Genomic DNA, 13,628 nt, shown 5'->3' with positions numbered 1-13,628 from the left:
GGACATTTTCCCTTCAGTTTTGTCTTCATGAAGTGAAATGCATGCTTAATCGAATTCAGGTCAGGGGATTGACTTGGCCATTGCATAACATTCCACTTTTTAGCCTTAAAAAACTCTTTGGTTGCTTTTGCAGTATGCTTCGGGTCATTGTCCATCTGCACTGTGAAGCGCCGTCCAATGAGTTCTCAAGCATTTGACTGAATATGAGCATATAATATTGCCCGAAACACTTCAGAATTAATTCTGCTGCTTTTGTCAGCAGTCACATCATCAATAAATACAAGGGAACCAGTTCTATTGGCAGCCATACATGCCCACGCCATGACACTACCACCACTATCCTTCACTGATGAGGTGGTATGTTTTGGATCATGAGCAGTTCCTTTCCTTCTCCATACTCTTCTCTTCCCATCACTCTGGTACAAGTTGATCTTTGTCTTATCTGTCCATAGGATGTTGTTCCAGAACTGTAATGGCTTTTTTAGATGTTTGGCAAACTCTAATCTGGTCTTCCTGTTTTTGTGGCTCACCAATGGTTTACATGTTGTGGTGAACCCTCTATATTCACTCTTGTGAAGTCTTCTCTTGATTGTTGACTTTGATACATATACACCTACCTCCTGGAGAGTGTTCTTGATTTGGCCAACTGTTGTGAAGGGGTTTTTCTTCACCAGGGAAATAATTCTTCTGTCATCCACCACAGTTGTTTTCCGTGGTCTTCCAGGTCTTTTGGTGTTGCTGAGCTCTCCGGTGCGTTCTTTCTTTTTAAGAATGTTCCAAACAGTTGATTTGGCCACACCGAATGTTTCTGCTATCTCTCTGATGGGTTTGTTTTGATTATTCAGCCTAATGATGGCTTGCTTCACTGATAGTGACAGCTCTTTGGCTCTCATATTGAGAGTCGACAGCAACTAATTCCAAATGCAAATGTCACACCTAGAATCAACTCAAGACCTTTTACCTGCTTAATTGATAATGAAATAACGAGGGAATAGCCCACACCTGTCCATGAAATAGCTTTTGAGTTGATAGTCCCATTACTTTTGGCCCCTTAAAAAGTGGGAGGCACATATAGAAACCGTTGTAATTCCTACACCGTTCACCTGATTTGGAAGTAATTACCCTCAAATTAAAGATGAAAGTCTGCAGTTAAAGCACATCTTGTTTGTTTCATTTCAAAGCCATTGTGGTGGTGAATAGAGGCCAAAATATGAAAATTCTGTCAATGTCCCAATATTTATGCACCTGACTGTATATCATTATTCGTGGGCCTGATGCAGGCCACGCTCCCTCATGTGACGTGGCGAGGCCACAAACACCGGTGATTACAGCAATACCTGGCGCATTCTGAGGATGCTCCGGGGAGCTGTAAGGGCAGCGGTGTGATCGTCTGAAGCATCCTAAGGACGCTCTAGGTGGCACTCCTGCATAGATTCTGGCTGCAGAGTGACATTCTAGGTATCCTCATACCAGATGAGGCTAGCAGACAAAAGCTCCGAGGGCCAGACCAAATGACTCCGCGTGCCTTATATGGCCCCGGGCCTGAGGTTCCCCATCCCTTCTTTAAGCACTTTCATTATAAGCAACGTAATCATAACAGTTGAATGAAGGTGCATTGGCACTGTGTAATACTCACAAACATGACTGTAAAATCTAAATGTTTGTTTTAACAACATGCTAAGTACGTTGTAACACTCACCTGATGAAGGACGTTTTTCAACACGTTTTCCAGACCTAGTCAAACCAAAGTACTCATTATCTGTTGAACATTATTTTAATTATATGTATTGCATACATCATAATCCTTTATTTGTACCATACAACTGTGAATTTCTTCTCCAATTTCCCATGTAGCACTGGATTTTTGCTTTGAAGCCCTCACACAGTACTACGATTGATTACATCCGCCAACCATAATTGTGCCAAGTGTTGGTAGAATTAGAGTATTAGCTGTATGAAAACGGCTGCCACCCTTTATTATATTGTGCTTGGCATCTTTGTAGAGAATATAATATCCACGAAAGATGTAGTCACCACTTATTACCATCAAGGTCTCTGTGTGTAATGTACAGAAATGAATTGCCACAGTCAAATCCTTAACGGCGGTACATAACGATCTTCTAGCTCCTGAGACTGTTTTCTGGTATATTGTGAGTTTTATTAGTAGCTTTTACATAATGCACTTCTGCGTTTCATGTTTTGTGGTCCCTCAGTGGTTGCTGCTGTTGTTCAGCTGACTTCTGCTCGGTTCTAAAATCACATTGGATAGAATGTCTGCTGGCAGGCAGAGGCTCCGATAATTCATACTTTCACAAAACCGATGATGAATTCACCTGTCATAGTGCCATTAGCCATAATAGATAGCCTCCTAAACTTAAAATGCAAGTGCTTTACATGCTTTGCTAATGTAACATACAAATAATATTAATGTACTCTATATGTGCGAGGATCTTATCAGAACTAAAGGCTATTTATACCTCTGCACTCCAGACTTTCTTAGTAAGTTGGGTGAAAGACACTGCTTGAAATGAGGAAAATGGAGGCTGTTGATCCATCACTCACAATCCAGCTGGACCATGACTTGGGGAGAGAGTGACATGGGGTGTGGGGGTCAGATCCAAGTGATTGAGTTTTTACTAGCACCCCGGAATCTCGTGTGTTTGTAATGTGTGTTCCATATTGTGTTGTCGGGAACACCTGCTTACTCACTTTCATGCAGTTGGCAAGTGTGCTGACGCTCCTTAGCAGCAGACACCATGCACTGTTCACGCAGTACCTCCACCCTCATCAAAGTAGTCCTATCGCCAGCAACTCTCCCTGCTAAACTCACTGCATGTGATGTCAGGCTTGGCTGAGGTTGGTGGAGGATTGATGTAAGAAACAGGTAGCTACTGTGTGACCAGATTGCCAACAGTCAGAATGGAAGTAGATAGAAGCAGGTTTTCCTTGAACAGGGGATTGGAAATGCAGTAAGTCATGTACATTATAAAATCTCAAGAGTCAAAGTTTTCGAAAAGTGCATTTTAAGGCATTCATTTGTTCCAAACAGTACCATAGCTGCTTTTCAGCTTTGTGTGACCACCCTCCCTAGGCTACTTTACCCAATTAGCTCCCCTCAGCACAGTTCAAACAAAATTTACATGTGGTGTTTCATACTAAAAGTACCCTCTGATTCCAGGCTAAAGGTGCATACACATGGGACGATCTGTTCAGCGAACGATATTGTTGAACGATCTCCCTTGAAATTCCTGGTGTGCTGGATGAACGATATTGTTCATCCGCTCAACAGCGATATTACCAGCGATCGTGGATCCCTATAGGGAATATAACAATATGGCCCAGAGTGGCCTGTTTGCATGGACAATATCGTTACCGTCCAGCGGGAGCGCGCATCGTACAAACATGCAATGAAATATCGTGGAACGATATTGTTATCGATCATATCGTAACAATATATCGCTCTGTGTATGCACCTTTAGTTTACTGCCAACATTGCTGTATGACTGGATCCAACAACCCATTAAGCACTTTCTATGTAGCATGATGTATCAAATTCTTATTTCCTTATAGACTGTACGCATACGAGCAGGGCCCCCGTTACCTCTCTATCTGTTTGGTATTGTCCAGTCTGGTATTATTACTGAGCACACAGTGGTAACGCGCAACAGAATATGCTAGATTATATAAAGAAATTTTAATAATTATTAATAATATGGTGCAGATGCTTTCAGTAAGCAAGGAGATAGATATAAATCAACTCTTTGTTGATTGAACCAGTAATTGTGAGAATAAACCCCCACCTCCATACTGCTCTATGATGAGTGGGTTATGCTACATTCTCTCGGACAGGGTTTTATCCTACAATATACAATAGATGCAAATATAATTGAGTTTGAAAATCAAAATACACGTCACCTTTATTTGTATTTATTTACAGGTTCCCAAATGAAATCCAATCCGGCCTTTTAGAAGTTATATCCCCATCTCCCAATTTTTACCCCGATTTTTCACGGCTTCGAGAATCTTTTGGTGATCCCAGAGAGCGTGTCAGGTAATTTTGTAAATTTATATTTTAGTTTTTTGTTTCTCTAGAATCAGTTACTCCGAGCCACTGACGTAGCCGGGAGAGTGGAATGTTCAACAATGATTCAGCTGGCTCCTGTCTTGTAATACGAAGCATATTAAATAACCCTGACATCTAGCTGTGGCTTCTGGTTTTCCGTGCAGAAATGAAGCACTTTTTTGTGTCACAGAGAGATTAGAAATTACTTTCTTCTTCATTCCAGTGTTAATCTCACCTTCAAAGAATGTTAAATCCATGGTTTGATGCACTTAAGAGGTCACTAATGGATATTTTGATTTTTACTTTCAACACAGTATTGTATGTGATTTTGCATTCTGTGTTTTAATTTTTACGCTTGTCCTTTAAATTACTTGTCTATTTATTTTAAAATCAATGTACCATTCCTTCTTGGGTAGACCTTTTATTGCATGATTTTCCAGGTAATTGATTTATTATTTCTGCTATTCTTTGTCCATTTCCAGATAATTGGTTTTCTATAATTTGGTGGCCCGTATACTTTGTTTATTTAAAAATTTATTTCTTTCCCTCCACTGATCCTGGCATTTCCCTCTAAATTAAATTGTTCTGCAGTTCTCCTTACAGTGACTAAAAGTATCCATTGGGTAATCACGTCTGCCTCTACGGCTTTGCTTTCAAATCGTTTCTTCTATTTCCTTTTTGTTTTTTAATTTTATTTGTGGCTTTCATGATGATGATTACATGCCATTGCGGTATTTGCCCTGTAAGTTTTACTGGATTCATACACAAAATCAGAAGCACATTGCAGTTACTAAATTATCTTTAACAGGTCGTCTTACCAACATCTCGCTGGAAGCTGAATGTAAATTTTTGTTTATTTTGCAGGTGGAGGACAAAACAAAATCTGGATTATTGCTTCTTAATGATGTACGCCCAATCAAAGGGCACATACTATGTGCAGGTACGTTTACACATTGATTTGCAGCGTTGCAACTGGTGCAGAAAAAGAAAAACCTCCTTTTTATTTTGTTTGTAATTGTTTTGTTTTGTAAAAATTCACAAAAACAATACGATGGAATATATAAACTATTTTGTATACCCAATGTCCTGATGGGAACATAAGTCACTAGCGTAGATCGGCCATTTTGCTCTAGTATATTTGTTACAGGTATAATTTGGGCTTTCTACATTTCTTAGAAATTGTCTTTTTACATGAAAATGGATATTCAAGAAGATATTTAGGTAACAGTCAACATGCTCCAGAATGTAACTCTCAGTAAATATTTAGGGAAATTTTTATTTTAAGAAAAAATCATTAAGGTTGGAAAGGCTAACCTAGCACCAACCTTCACTCCAAACCTACCTTCCAATTAAAAGTTTTAAAAAAAGTTCAAATCCAAGACTGATCCAAAACTCAAATTAAATACTTGGGTTGGGTATTCGATCCCGACAAAGGAAATCCTGATGCATGCAGGTAATTCTAACCCTTCTCCTAACCCACCTTTACCGCAACCTAGCCCTCCCCTCCTGCAGCCTAACCGTCCCCTCCCTTCCCGTAGCCTAACCCTCCCCTCCCGTAGCCTAACCCTAACCGTCCCCCTAGTGGCTAACCCTAACCGTCCCCCTAGTGGCTAACCCTCCCCCTAGTGGCTAACCCTCCCCCTAGTGGCTAACCCTCCCCCTAGTGGCTAACCCTCCCCCTCCCCCTAGTGGCTAACCCTAACCCTCCCCCTAGTGGCTAACCCTAACCCTCCCCCTAGTGGCTAACCCTAACCCTCCCCCTAGTGGCTAACCCTAACCCTCCCCCTAGTGGCTAACCCTAACCCTCCCCCTAGTGGCTAACCCTAACCCTCCCCCTAGTGGCTAACCCTCCCCCTAGTGGCTAACCCTAACCCTCCCCCTAGTGGCTAACCCTAACCCTCCCCCTAGTGGCTAACCCTAACACTCCCCCTAGTGGCTAACCCTAACACTCCCCCTAGTGGCTAACCCCAAACCTAACCTTAATACTCACTGTCTGGATTCTGGAGCAGGGATTCTGACTGCTGATGGGATTCTGATGCCTGGACTCTGGGCCTAATTAAGAGATGGAGGCAAAGGCGATTGCGTACGCAATCGAACGATTGTTTGCCATCACGCATGCGTATAAGCCGAACAGCATGTGCGCAGCGATCACATTGCGATCATGAACGCAAATAGAAAGCCATCGTAGAGTGAGTGACAGGTTGTCAGCGTTTGGGGGTGGTGATGGGGAGTGGTCAGTAAAACACAGGCGTGTCTGTCCGTTTAAACGGCGTTACTTGGGCGTGCATAAATTAGCCACTGTGAGAGCATGAGCAGATCTGCGTGTCTGAAGAACTCCCAAGGCTATGGCAGGTCAGACCTGCCGCAAGGCCAAGACTGTTGCCGTTGTGCGGCGATGTTACCAATAGGCAGCACTGGGGCATCCTTATGCTCGGGTGAACTTTGCAGACAGAATATTTCCGCTGCGGTGTTGCGTGCGAAATCGCAGCTGCGATCGCATTAGCGTCCATCTCTGAATCAGCCCTCTATTGTCTGTGCCGGAATGTTGACTACATCCCCCTGACTTTGACCTAGACGGCGCGCGTGTGTGTGTGTGTGTGTGTGTGTATATATATATATATATATATATATATATATATATATATATAATATAAAATACAGGTTGAGTCTCCCATATCCAAAATGATTGGGACCAGTGGTACGTTGGATAACAGAATATTCCGTATTTTGGAATGTTTGCATATGATAATGAAATATCTTCTTTTTTTTTTTTTGCATGAATACTACTGTCCTTTATGACTTGTCTTAGCTATTATTAATACTTTAATGGCCCATACAAACCAGGTGTTTTATGTTTTTTCATTCTGTTAAGTATTGCATCTACACATTATTTTGTTGTTACCCTTTCAATGTTTCTACTTTTATCTGTGTTGTGTATTATTTTCAGTTTTTCGTCCTTTTATCTCTAATTGAGACAGTTACACCCACTCAAGCACTGTTATTAACCTTGTTTATACGTATCCTAACATAAATGGTTTACCTTCGTAACGAAATAGCTTTTTTCTATAATGAATCATTTCTACACTATATGGGTTATTGTTACTGATAAAGGAGCCTTTTCCTTCCTGCAGCTGGAGGATGACATTGTGGCCAAACCCAACTATTTAAGCACGATGAAGAACTTTGCCCTTCAGCAGCCCTCTGAGGAGTGGATGATTCTGGAGTTCTCCCAGCTCGGCTTTATTGGTAAATTTGCATAATCTATTTTCTAGGGATGTGCAGGCTCGGATAGGTTCGAGTTTGCACGTGGAGTTCGGATTTTTCCCTCCAAAAAAACGGAACTCAGAACGAGGCAAAACGTCATCTTACATGGACGAACATCATCATTCCTGGACAAAAGACCAGGAATGATGATGTTCGTCCATGTAAGATGACGTTTTGCCTCGTTCTGAGTTCCGTTTTTTTGGAGGGAAAAATCCGAACTCCACGTGCAAACTCGAACCTATCCGAGCCTGCACATCCCTACTATTTTCCCAGTGCAACACTATTGGCATTTCAGCTTCCATAGATGTTAAACATTTTTGATGTCTCCTTAGTAATGACATAGTATGGCAGCCTCTGCAGTATGCTACTTGTCTCCATGGCACAATTTTGCATCTGATTTTTATTGATGTAAAGTAATTTGTATTCCACTATAATCCCACATCATGATGCAGGAAGTATTTATTACAGTACTATGCATGGCCAGCTAGTATCGGAACTGTATTTATTTTCTCACACAGTGAATTGATATGTGCACAAATGTTATAAAGGTGCAGTGATGGATTATTGACACAAGTGAGCATGAGATCCGACCGGACTTAATTGCAGAAAGTACATAGTTCAGGAATTTTGTGGTTTAATATCTTACTAAGGTACTGTCTCCCTCTATATGGTGCTACGGGGAGCCGCTACAGGGAGCTGTGATTACCAGGAATCTCAGCCAGTTCACCCCCTGTATATGACAGCAGAGGGGGCGTAAGCATGAGGCCCAATCGCTGTTGTGATTGATGATCATATATGCCCATAACATTTTAGAATAGCTTGTCACTTTGTTCCTATACCAATCTGTGATACACAGAATGGAAGCTGCTCATAATCAATTGATGGGTCTATCACAAGTGAGAGGGAGGCTTAATGTAGGCAAGAAAACACAAATGTCCCCAACACTCTGCAATAGGCCAGCAATATAGATTTGCATCCTACATCATAATAAAATGCAGAGGACTCGCACTCATTTGCAGATATATCATAAGCCACCCACCGCATCATGGCATTTCTGCTCAGGTGGTCCTACACTTAGGGCAGTTTCTAGGGGCAGACGACCCGTGCTGCAGAAACAGCCTGTGAACTGCAGGGCGCCCGCTGAGATTCAGTTACCACCGGGCGCCCGGCAGAGCAGCCGGAGACGGAGGCTCCAGCTTTCGGCTCCCCCAGTGTGCACTATGGGAGGACGTCATGACGTCTTTCCCATGGTGCAGAGGAGCGGCCGAGCGGAGCTGAAGGTAAGTATTACTGGGTTGTTTTTTTTTTTGTGCAGACAGCCTTTACTAGGGACAATACTTGTGCCCCCCGTCTGCTGGGGGAGGCACTACCACTGCGGGCACCTAGGCATAGCTACTAGGGACATTACAAGGCGGGCACTTCTGCTGGGGGAGCCACCACTACTGGGGGCACCTGGGCACAGCTACTAGGGACATTACAAGGGGGGCACTTCTACTGGGGGAGACACTACTACTGGGGGCACCCGGGCACTACTACTAGGGACATTATAAGGGGGGCACTTCTACTGGGGGAGGCACTACCACTGGGGGCCATGGGGCACTAGTACTGGGGACATTACTCTGGGGGCACTTCTGCTGGAGGAGACACTACCACTGGGGGCACCCGGGCACTACTGCTAGGGACATTACTCTGGGGGCACTTCTGCTGGGGGAGACACCACTACTGGGGGCACCCGGGCACTACTACTGGGGACATTACTCAGGGAGCACTTCTACTGGGGGCATTGCTTAGGAGGCACCACTACTGGGGGCATTACTCAGGGCCCAGGGGCACTACTACTGGGGGCACTACTACAAAGGGAGCATTACTATTGGGGGCACTAATACAGGGGCATTAATACTGGGGAATTTATACAGGGGGCATTACTATTGGCAATACAACTGGGGACACTACTACTGGGGCACTACAACATGGACCATTACTATTGGGGCATGACTACAGGGGGCACTACTAATGGGGGCATGGCATAGGGGCACCACTCCTGGGGGCACTACTACTGGGTGCACTGCATAATGGGCACCACTACTGTGGGCTCTGCATAAGTTGCACTACCACTTTGGGCACTGCATAAGGGGCATAAATACAGGGGACACTGCATATGGGGACAACTACAGGGGGCACTGCATAATGGGCACTTTTGCCTGAGAGCCAGTGGGGGGGAAGCCTAAGACCTGTCGGGATGGAATGGCAAGGGAGGGGGCTGGCATAAAGTGTGTATTATGTGAATCTTGTTTTTTCAATGTGTTTTATGTGGTTCTGGTTTTAATAATGTATTTGAGGTGGATGTGGTTTTAAAACATAGTTTATGTGCCTCTGGCTTTTCCAATATATTTTATGTGGAAGTGGTTTGTTGCAGTGTATTTTATGAGGATCTGGCTTGTATTTTCAATGTGCTGGGTTCGCTCCCAATGCGACTAAAAACAAGTGTGATGCAAGGTCATACTTCTGCAAATGTCACACCAAAGGCATGCACACAGAAATGCGGCGTGGGCTTGTGACAGCTAGGCCACGCCCCATTTTTGGAGCGCATGCTGTCTGACTTTTATTTAGCTACATACAGTCAGGTGCATAAATATTGGGACATTGACAGAATTTTCATATTTTGGCCTCTATTCACCACCACAATGGCTTTGAAATGAAACAAACAAGATGTGCTTTACCTGCAGACTTTCAGATTTCATTTGATGGTAATTACATCAAAATCAGGTGAACGGTGTAGGAATTACAACGGTTTCTATATGTGCTTCCCACTTTTTAATGGGCCAAAAGTAATGGGACAAACTAAACAATCCTAAATCTAACTTTCACTTTTTAATACTTTGTTGCAAATCCTTTGCAGGCAATTACAGCCTGAAGTCTGGAACGCATAGACGCTGGGTTTCATCCCTGGTGATGCTCTGCCAGGCCTCTACTGCAAATGTCATCAGTTCCTGCTTGTTCTTGGGGCATTTTCCCTTCAGTTTTGTCTTCATCAAGTGAAATGCATGCTCAATCGGATTCAGGTCAGGGGATTGACTTGGCCATTGCATAACATTCCACTTTTTAGCCTTAAAAAACTCTTTGGTTGCTTTTGCAATATGCTTCAGGTCATTGTCCATATGCACTGTGAAGCGTCGTCCAATGAGTTCTGAAGCATTTGACTGAATATGAGCATATAATATTGCCCGAAACACTTCAGAATTCATTCTGCTGCTTTTGTCAGCAGTCACATCATCAATAAATACAAAGGAACCAGTTCCATTGGCAGCCATACATGCCCACGCCATGACACTACCACCACCATGCTTCACTGATGAGGTGGTATGTTTTGGATCATGAGCAGTTCCTTTCCTTCTCCATACTATTCTCTTCCCATCACTCTGGTACAAGTTGATCTTTGTCTCATCTGTCCATAGGTTGTTGTTCCAGAACTGTGATGGCTTTTTTAGATGTTGTTTGGCAACCTCTAATCTGGTCTTCCTGTTTTTGTGGCTCACCAATGGTTTACATCTTGTGGTGAACCCTCTATATTCACTCTTGTGAAGTCTTCTCTTGATTGTTGACTTTGACACATATACACCTACCTCCTGGAGAGTGTTCTTGATTTGGCCAACTGTTGTGAAGGGGTTTTACTTCACCAGGGAAATAATTCTTCTGTCATCCACCACAGTTGTTTTCCGTGGTCTTCCGGGTCTTTTGGTGTTGCTGAGCACTCTGATGCGTTCTTTCTTTTTAAGAATGTTCCAAACAGTTGATTTGGCCACACCTAATGTTTTTGCTATCTCTCGGATGGGTTTGTTTTAATTTTTCAGCCTAATGATGGCTTGCTTCACTGATAGTGACAGCTCTTTGGATCTCATATTGAGAGTCGACAGCAACTGATTCCAAATGCAAATGTCACACATAGAATCAACTCCAGACCTTTTACCTGCTTAATTGATAATGAAATAACGAGGGAATAGCCCACACCTGTCCATGAAATAGCTTTTGAGTTGATAGTCCCATTAGTTTTGGCCCCTTAAAAAGTGGGAGGCACATATAGAAACCGTTGTAATTCCTACACCGTTCACCTGATTTGGATGTAATTACCCTCAAATTAAATCTGAAAGTCTGCAGGTAAAGCACATCTTGTTTGTTTCATTTCAAAGCCATTGTGGTGGTGAATAGAGGCCAAAATATGAAAATTCTGTCAATGTCCCAATATTTATGCACCTGACTGTATATTTTTCAGCGCTTTGCCTCTGACAGGTTAGTCACCCCTGTACGCAGTAGTCACAGTAGCTGACATTCTGTGGTCTTTCGAGATCACGCTCCCTTACTGTGATACCACACCCCCTCACGTTGAGGCCACGCCCACTCCACAATATTACTGCTTCTTGGGGGAGGGGGGGGGCGCGCATGTTGACTGTTCGCACTGGGATCCTCAGACCCTAGAAACTGCCCTGCCTACACTACCTAATAGCTGCACTCTGGGCCATATATTCATGCGTTTCTAAATTGGGGACCAGCCCCTCTGAGGCAACCCAGGACCCCCAGTATGGCACTACGAGGATCGTTGCCTGCATATATTTGCGCACTTTATAATAATTCCGAAGGGTCTCACAACATTCAGCACTAATTTTACCTGCAGTTCCTCTAATGGTCACAATATAGCTGTAAGCATGTGTCTGGTTCTCTCTAGCTGTCAGAGGGCAGGGCTACAAAGCGTAAAGCTGTCGTCATGAGGGTTGGGGAAAGGACGTCAGGAACAGATACATTTCTCCTGGCTGTGACTTAAATACATTTTTTTTTCTTTTGATTTCAAATGATTGCCTTTTGTATTCGTTTTATAAAGACCTACTTTATAAAGTCTAACCACCACGTTCGATTATTGAACGCTAAGCATTTATTATTTACGTTACATGCGAGGATTCCAAATTATCGAGTAACTAGGCAAAAATAGTCAAATCCATTACGCCACCCAGGGGCCTCTCTGTTCAGTAGTGTGCCCCCTTTAACATGTGCGCTTTAATATTACACAGATAGCCTTTTTGGCAACACACCATAAATGTACCGTAACAAATAGCAGCAAAGTTGTTGGCTATTATTCAGGGCCTGAAAGTGTAAAATGTAAATCTGCAGGGTCCTTATTATTCTGTATTTCTGCCTCTTTTTATTTATTTTTTTTGAAATGTAAGTAGAAATGCAGCAACCGTCCATTGTTGTACGGAAAAATAATAATCAGGCCTCTGAGCTGAACAACTCAATCACATTACTGTATAAAGTAGATATAAATGCAAATGGGGACAATGGGAGGCTTCCCTTGCATTAATCAAGCAGAGCAGATTCTGTAAGGCACAGCCAGTGAGCGTCTGCGGCGGAGAGAGAAGGTGAAATACTTTTCACAGTAAAACCAAACAAAAGTAAGTTTTAAATATTCGTCTGGGCGGAGGAACTTTATGTATAAGTCTCCGTTTTTCCCTGTGTGAGTGTGAATGATATCTTCCCCACTGCCCTCTCAGGCAGAAAATTGTACTTGTCAATTAACGTACCCGATGTAGAAGCATCTGCTGGGTTGTGCCAAAGACACATAAAACCCATACTAGAACATGCATGGCGTATAGTGTAGCAAATGTTATTCATATTTAGATCTCTGTCCAGATTAGGGGATTCCAACACAAAGGTGATCAAACATAAAATGTTTCTTTTCCTTCACTAATCTAGATCACCTATGGCAAGCTGGTAAACTGATAGAAAGAAAACATATCTCCCGGGAGTAATAACCTTATGGGATATACATTACACGTCTGCAGGCATGGGTTGACCTTGATAAAACTAATTGCGGTTTTGTGGTAAGCCCTAAAGTCTGTGCAGGAGCCTTCAAGGCTGACTCTGGTCGTAAATATGTGTGTTATTTTGCCATCTCACGTGTTTGATCCCCCTGTAAACTGATGTACACACAAGCCATGCGCCTGCATATAGCAGTCCGTGTGAACACAGCGGGACACAATCTTCGGATGTATCAGCACATATGTACTTGCTCTGCTTGCTGTGTAGCAAATATTGGGCTTAATTTAGCGTTTGGAACAAATCCAGCTTAAGGCTGCAAATCTGCTTCTGGAAAAACCATATTACTGTGTGCAAATATATTATACCCTGGAGTGCCAAAAGTCATGGGATAGATAGCTAGTATCATGTAGGACCCCCTCTAGCCCAGCGAGGTCCAGAAACTCGACCTGGCATCGATTCCACAAGTGGGAGGAAGACTTCTAGAGAGGTGTTG

The 13,628-nt window shown here is 43.1% G+C and overlaps 1 protein-coding gene across 1 annotated transcript in view; it reads left to right on the top strand.

Annotated features, from left to right (window-relative positions):
• The window catches only part of MGAT4B (alpha-1,3-mannosyl-glycoprotein 4-beta-N-acetylglucosaminyltransferase B), a 316,749-nt gene that overhangs the window by 213,530 nt on the left and 89,591 nt on the right, over nt 1–13,628 (top strand). The window contains exons 6-8 of the mRNA XM_088454751.1: nt 3,938–4,051; nt 4,928–5,003; nt 7,195–7,309. Coding sequence (XP_088310877.1) covers nt 3,938–4,051; nt 4,928–5,003; nt 7,195–7,309 — 305 coding nt within the window. The remainder of the gene's footprint in view (nt 1–3,937; nt 4,052–4,927; nt 5,004–7,194; nt 7,310–13,628) is intronic.

This window comes from Taudactylus pleione, unplaced genomic scaffold, assembly GCF_031769625.1.
Source record: "Taudactylus pleione unplaced genomic scaffold, aTauple2 ptg000629l, whole genome shotgun sequence".
Lineage (NCBI taxonomy): Eukaryota > Metazoa > Chordata > Amphibia > Anura > Myobatrachidae > Taudactylus > Taudactylus pleione.
Note: the sequence above shows the minus strand (reverse complement) of the source record. Positions and strands in the feature narration are given on the sequence as shown.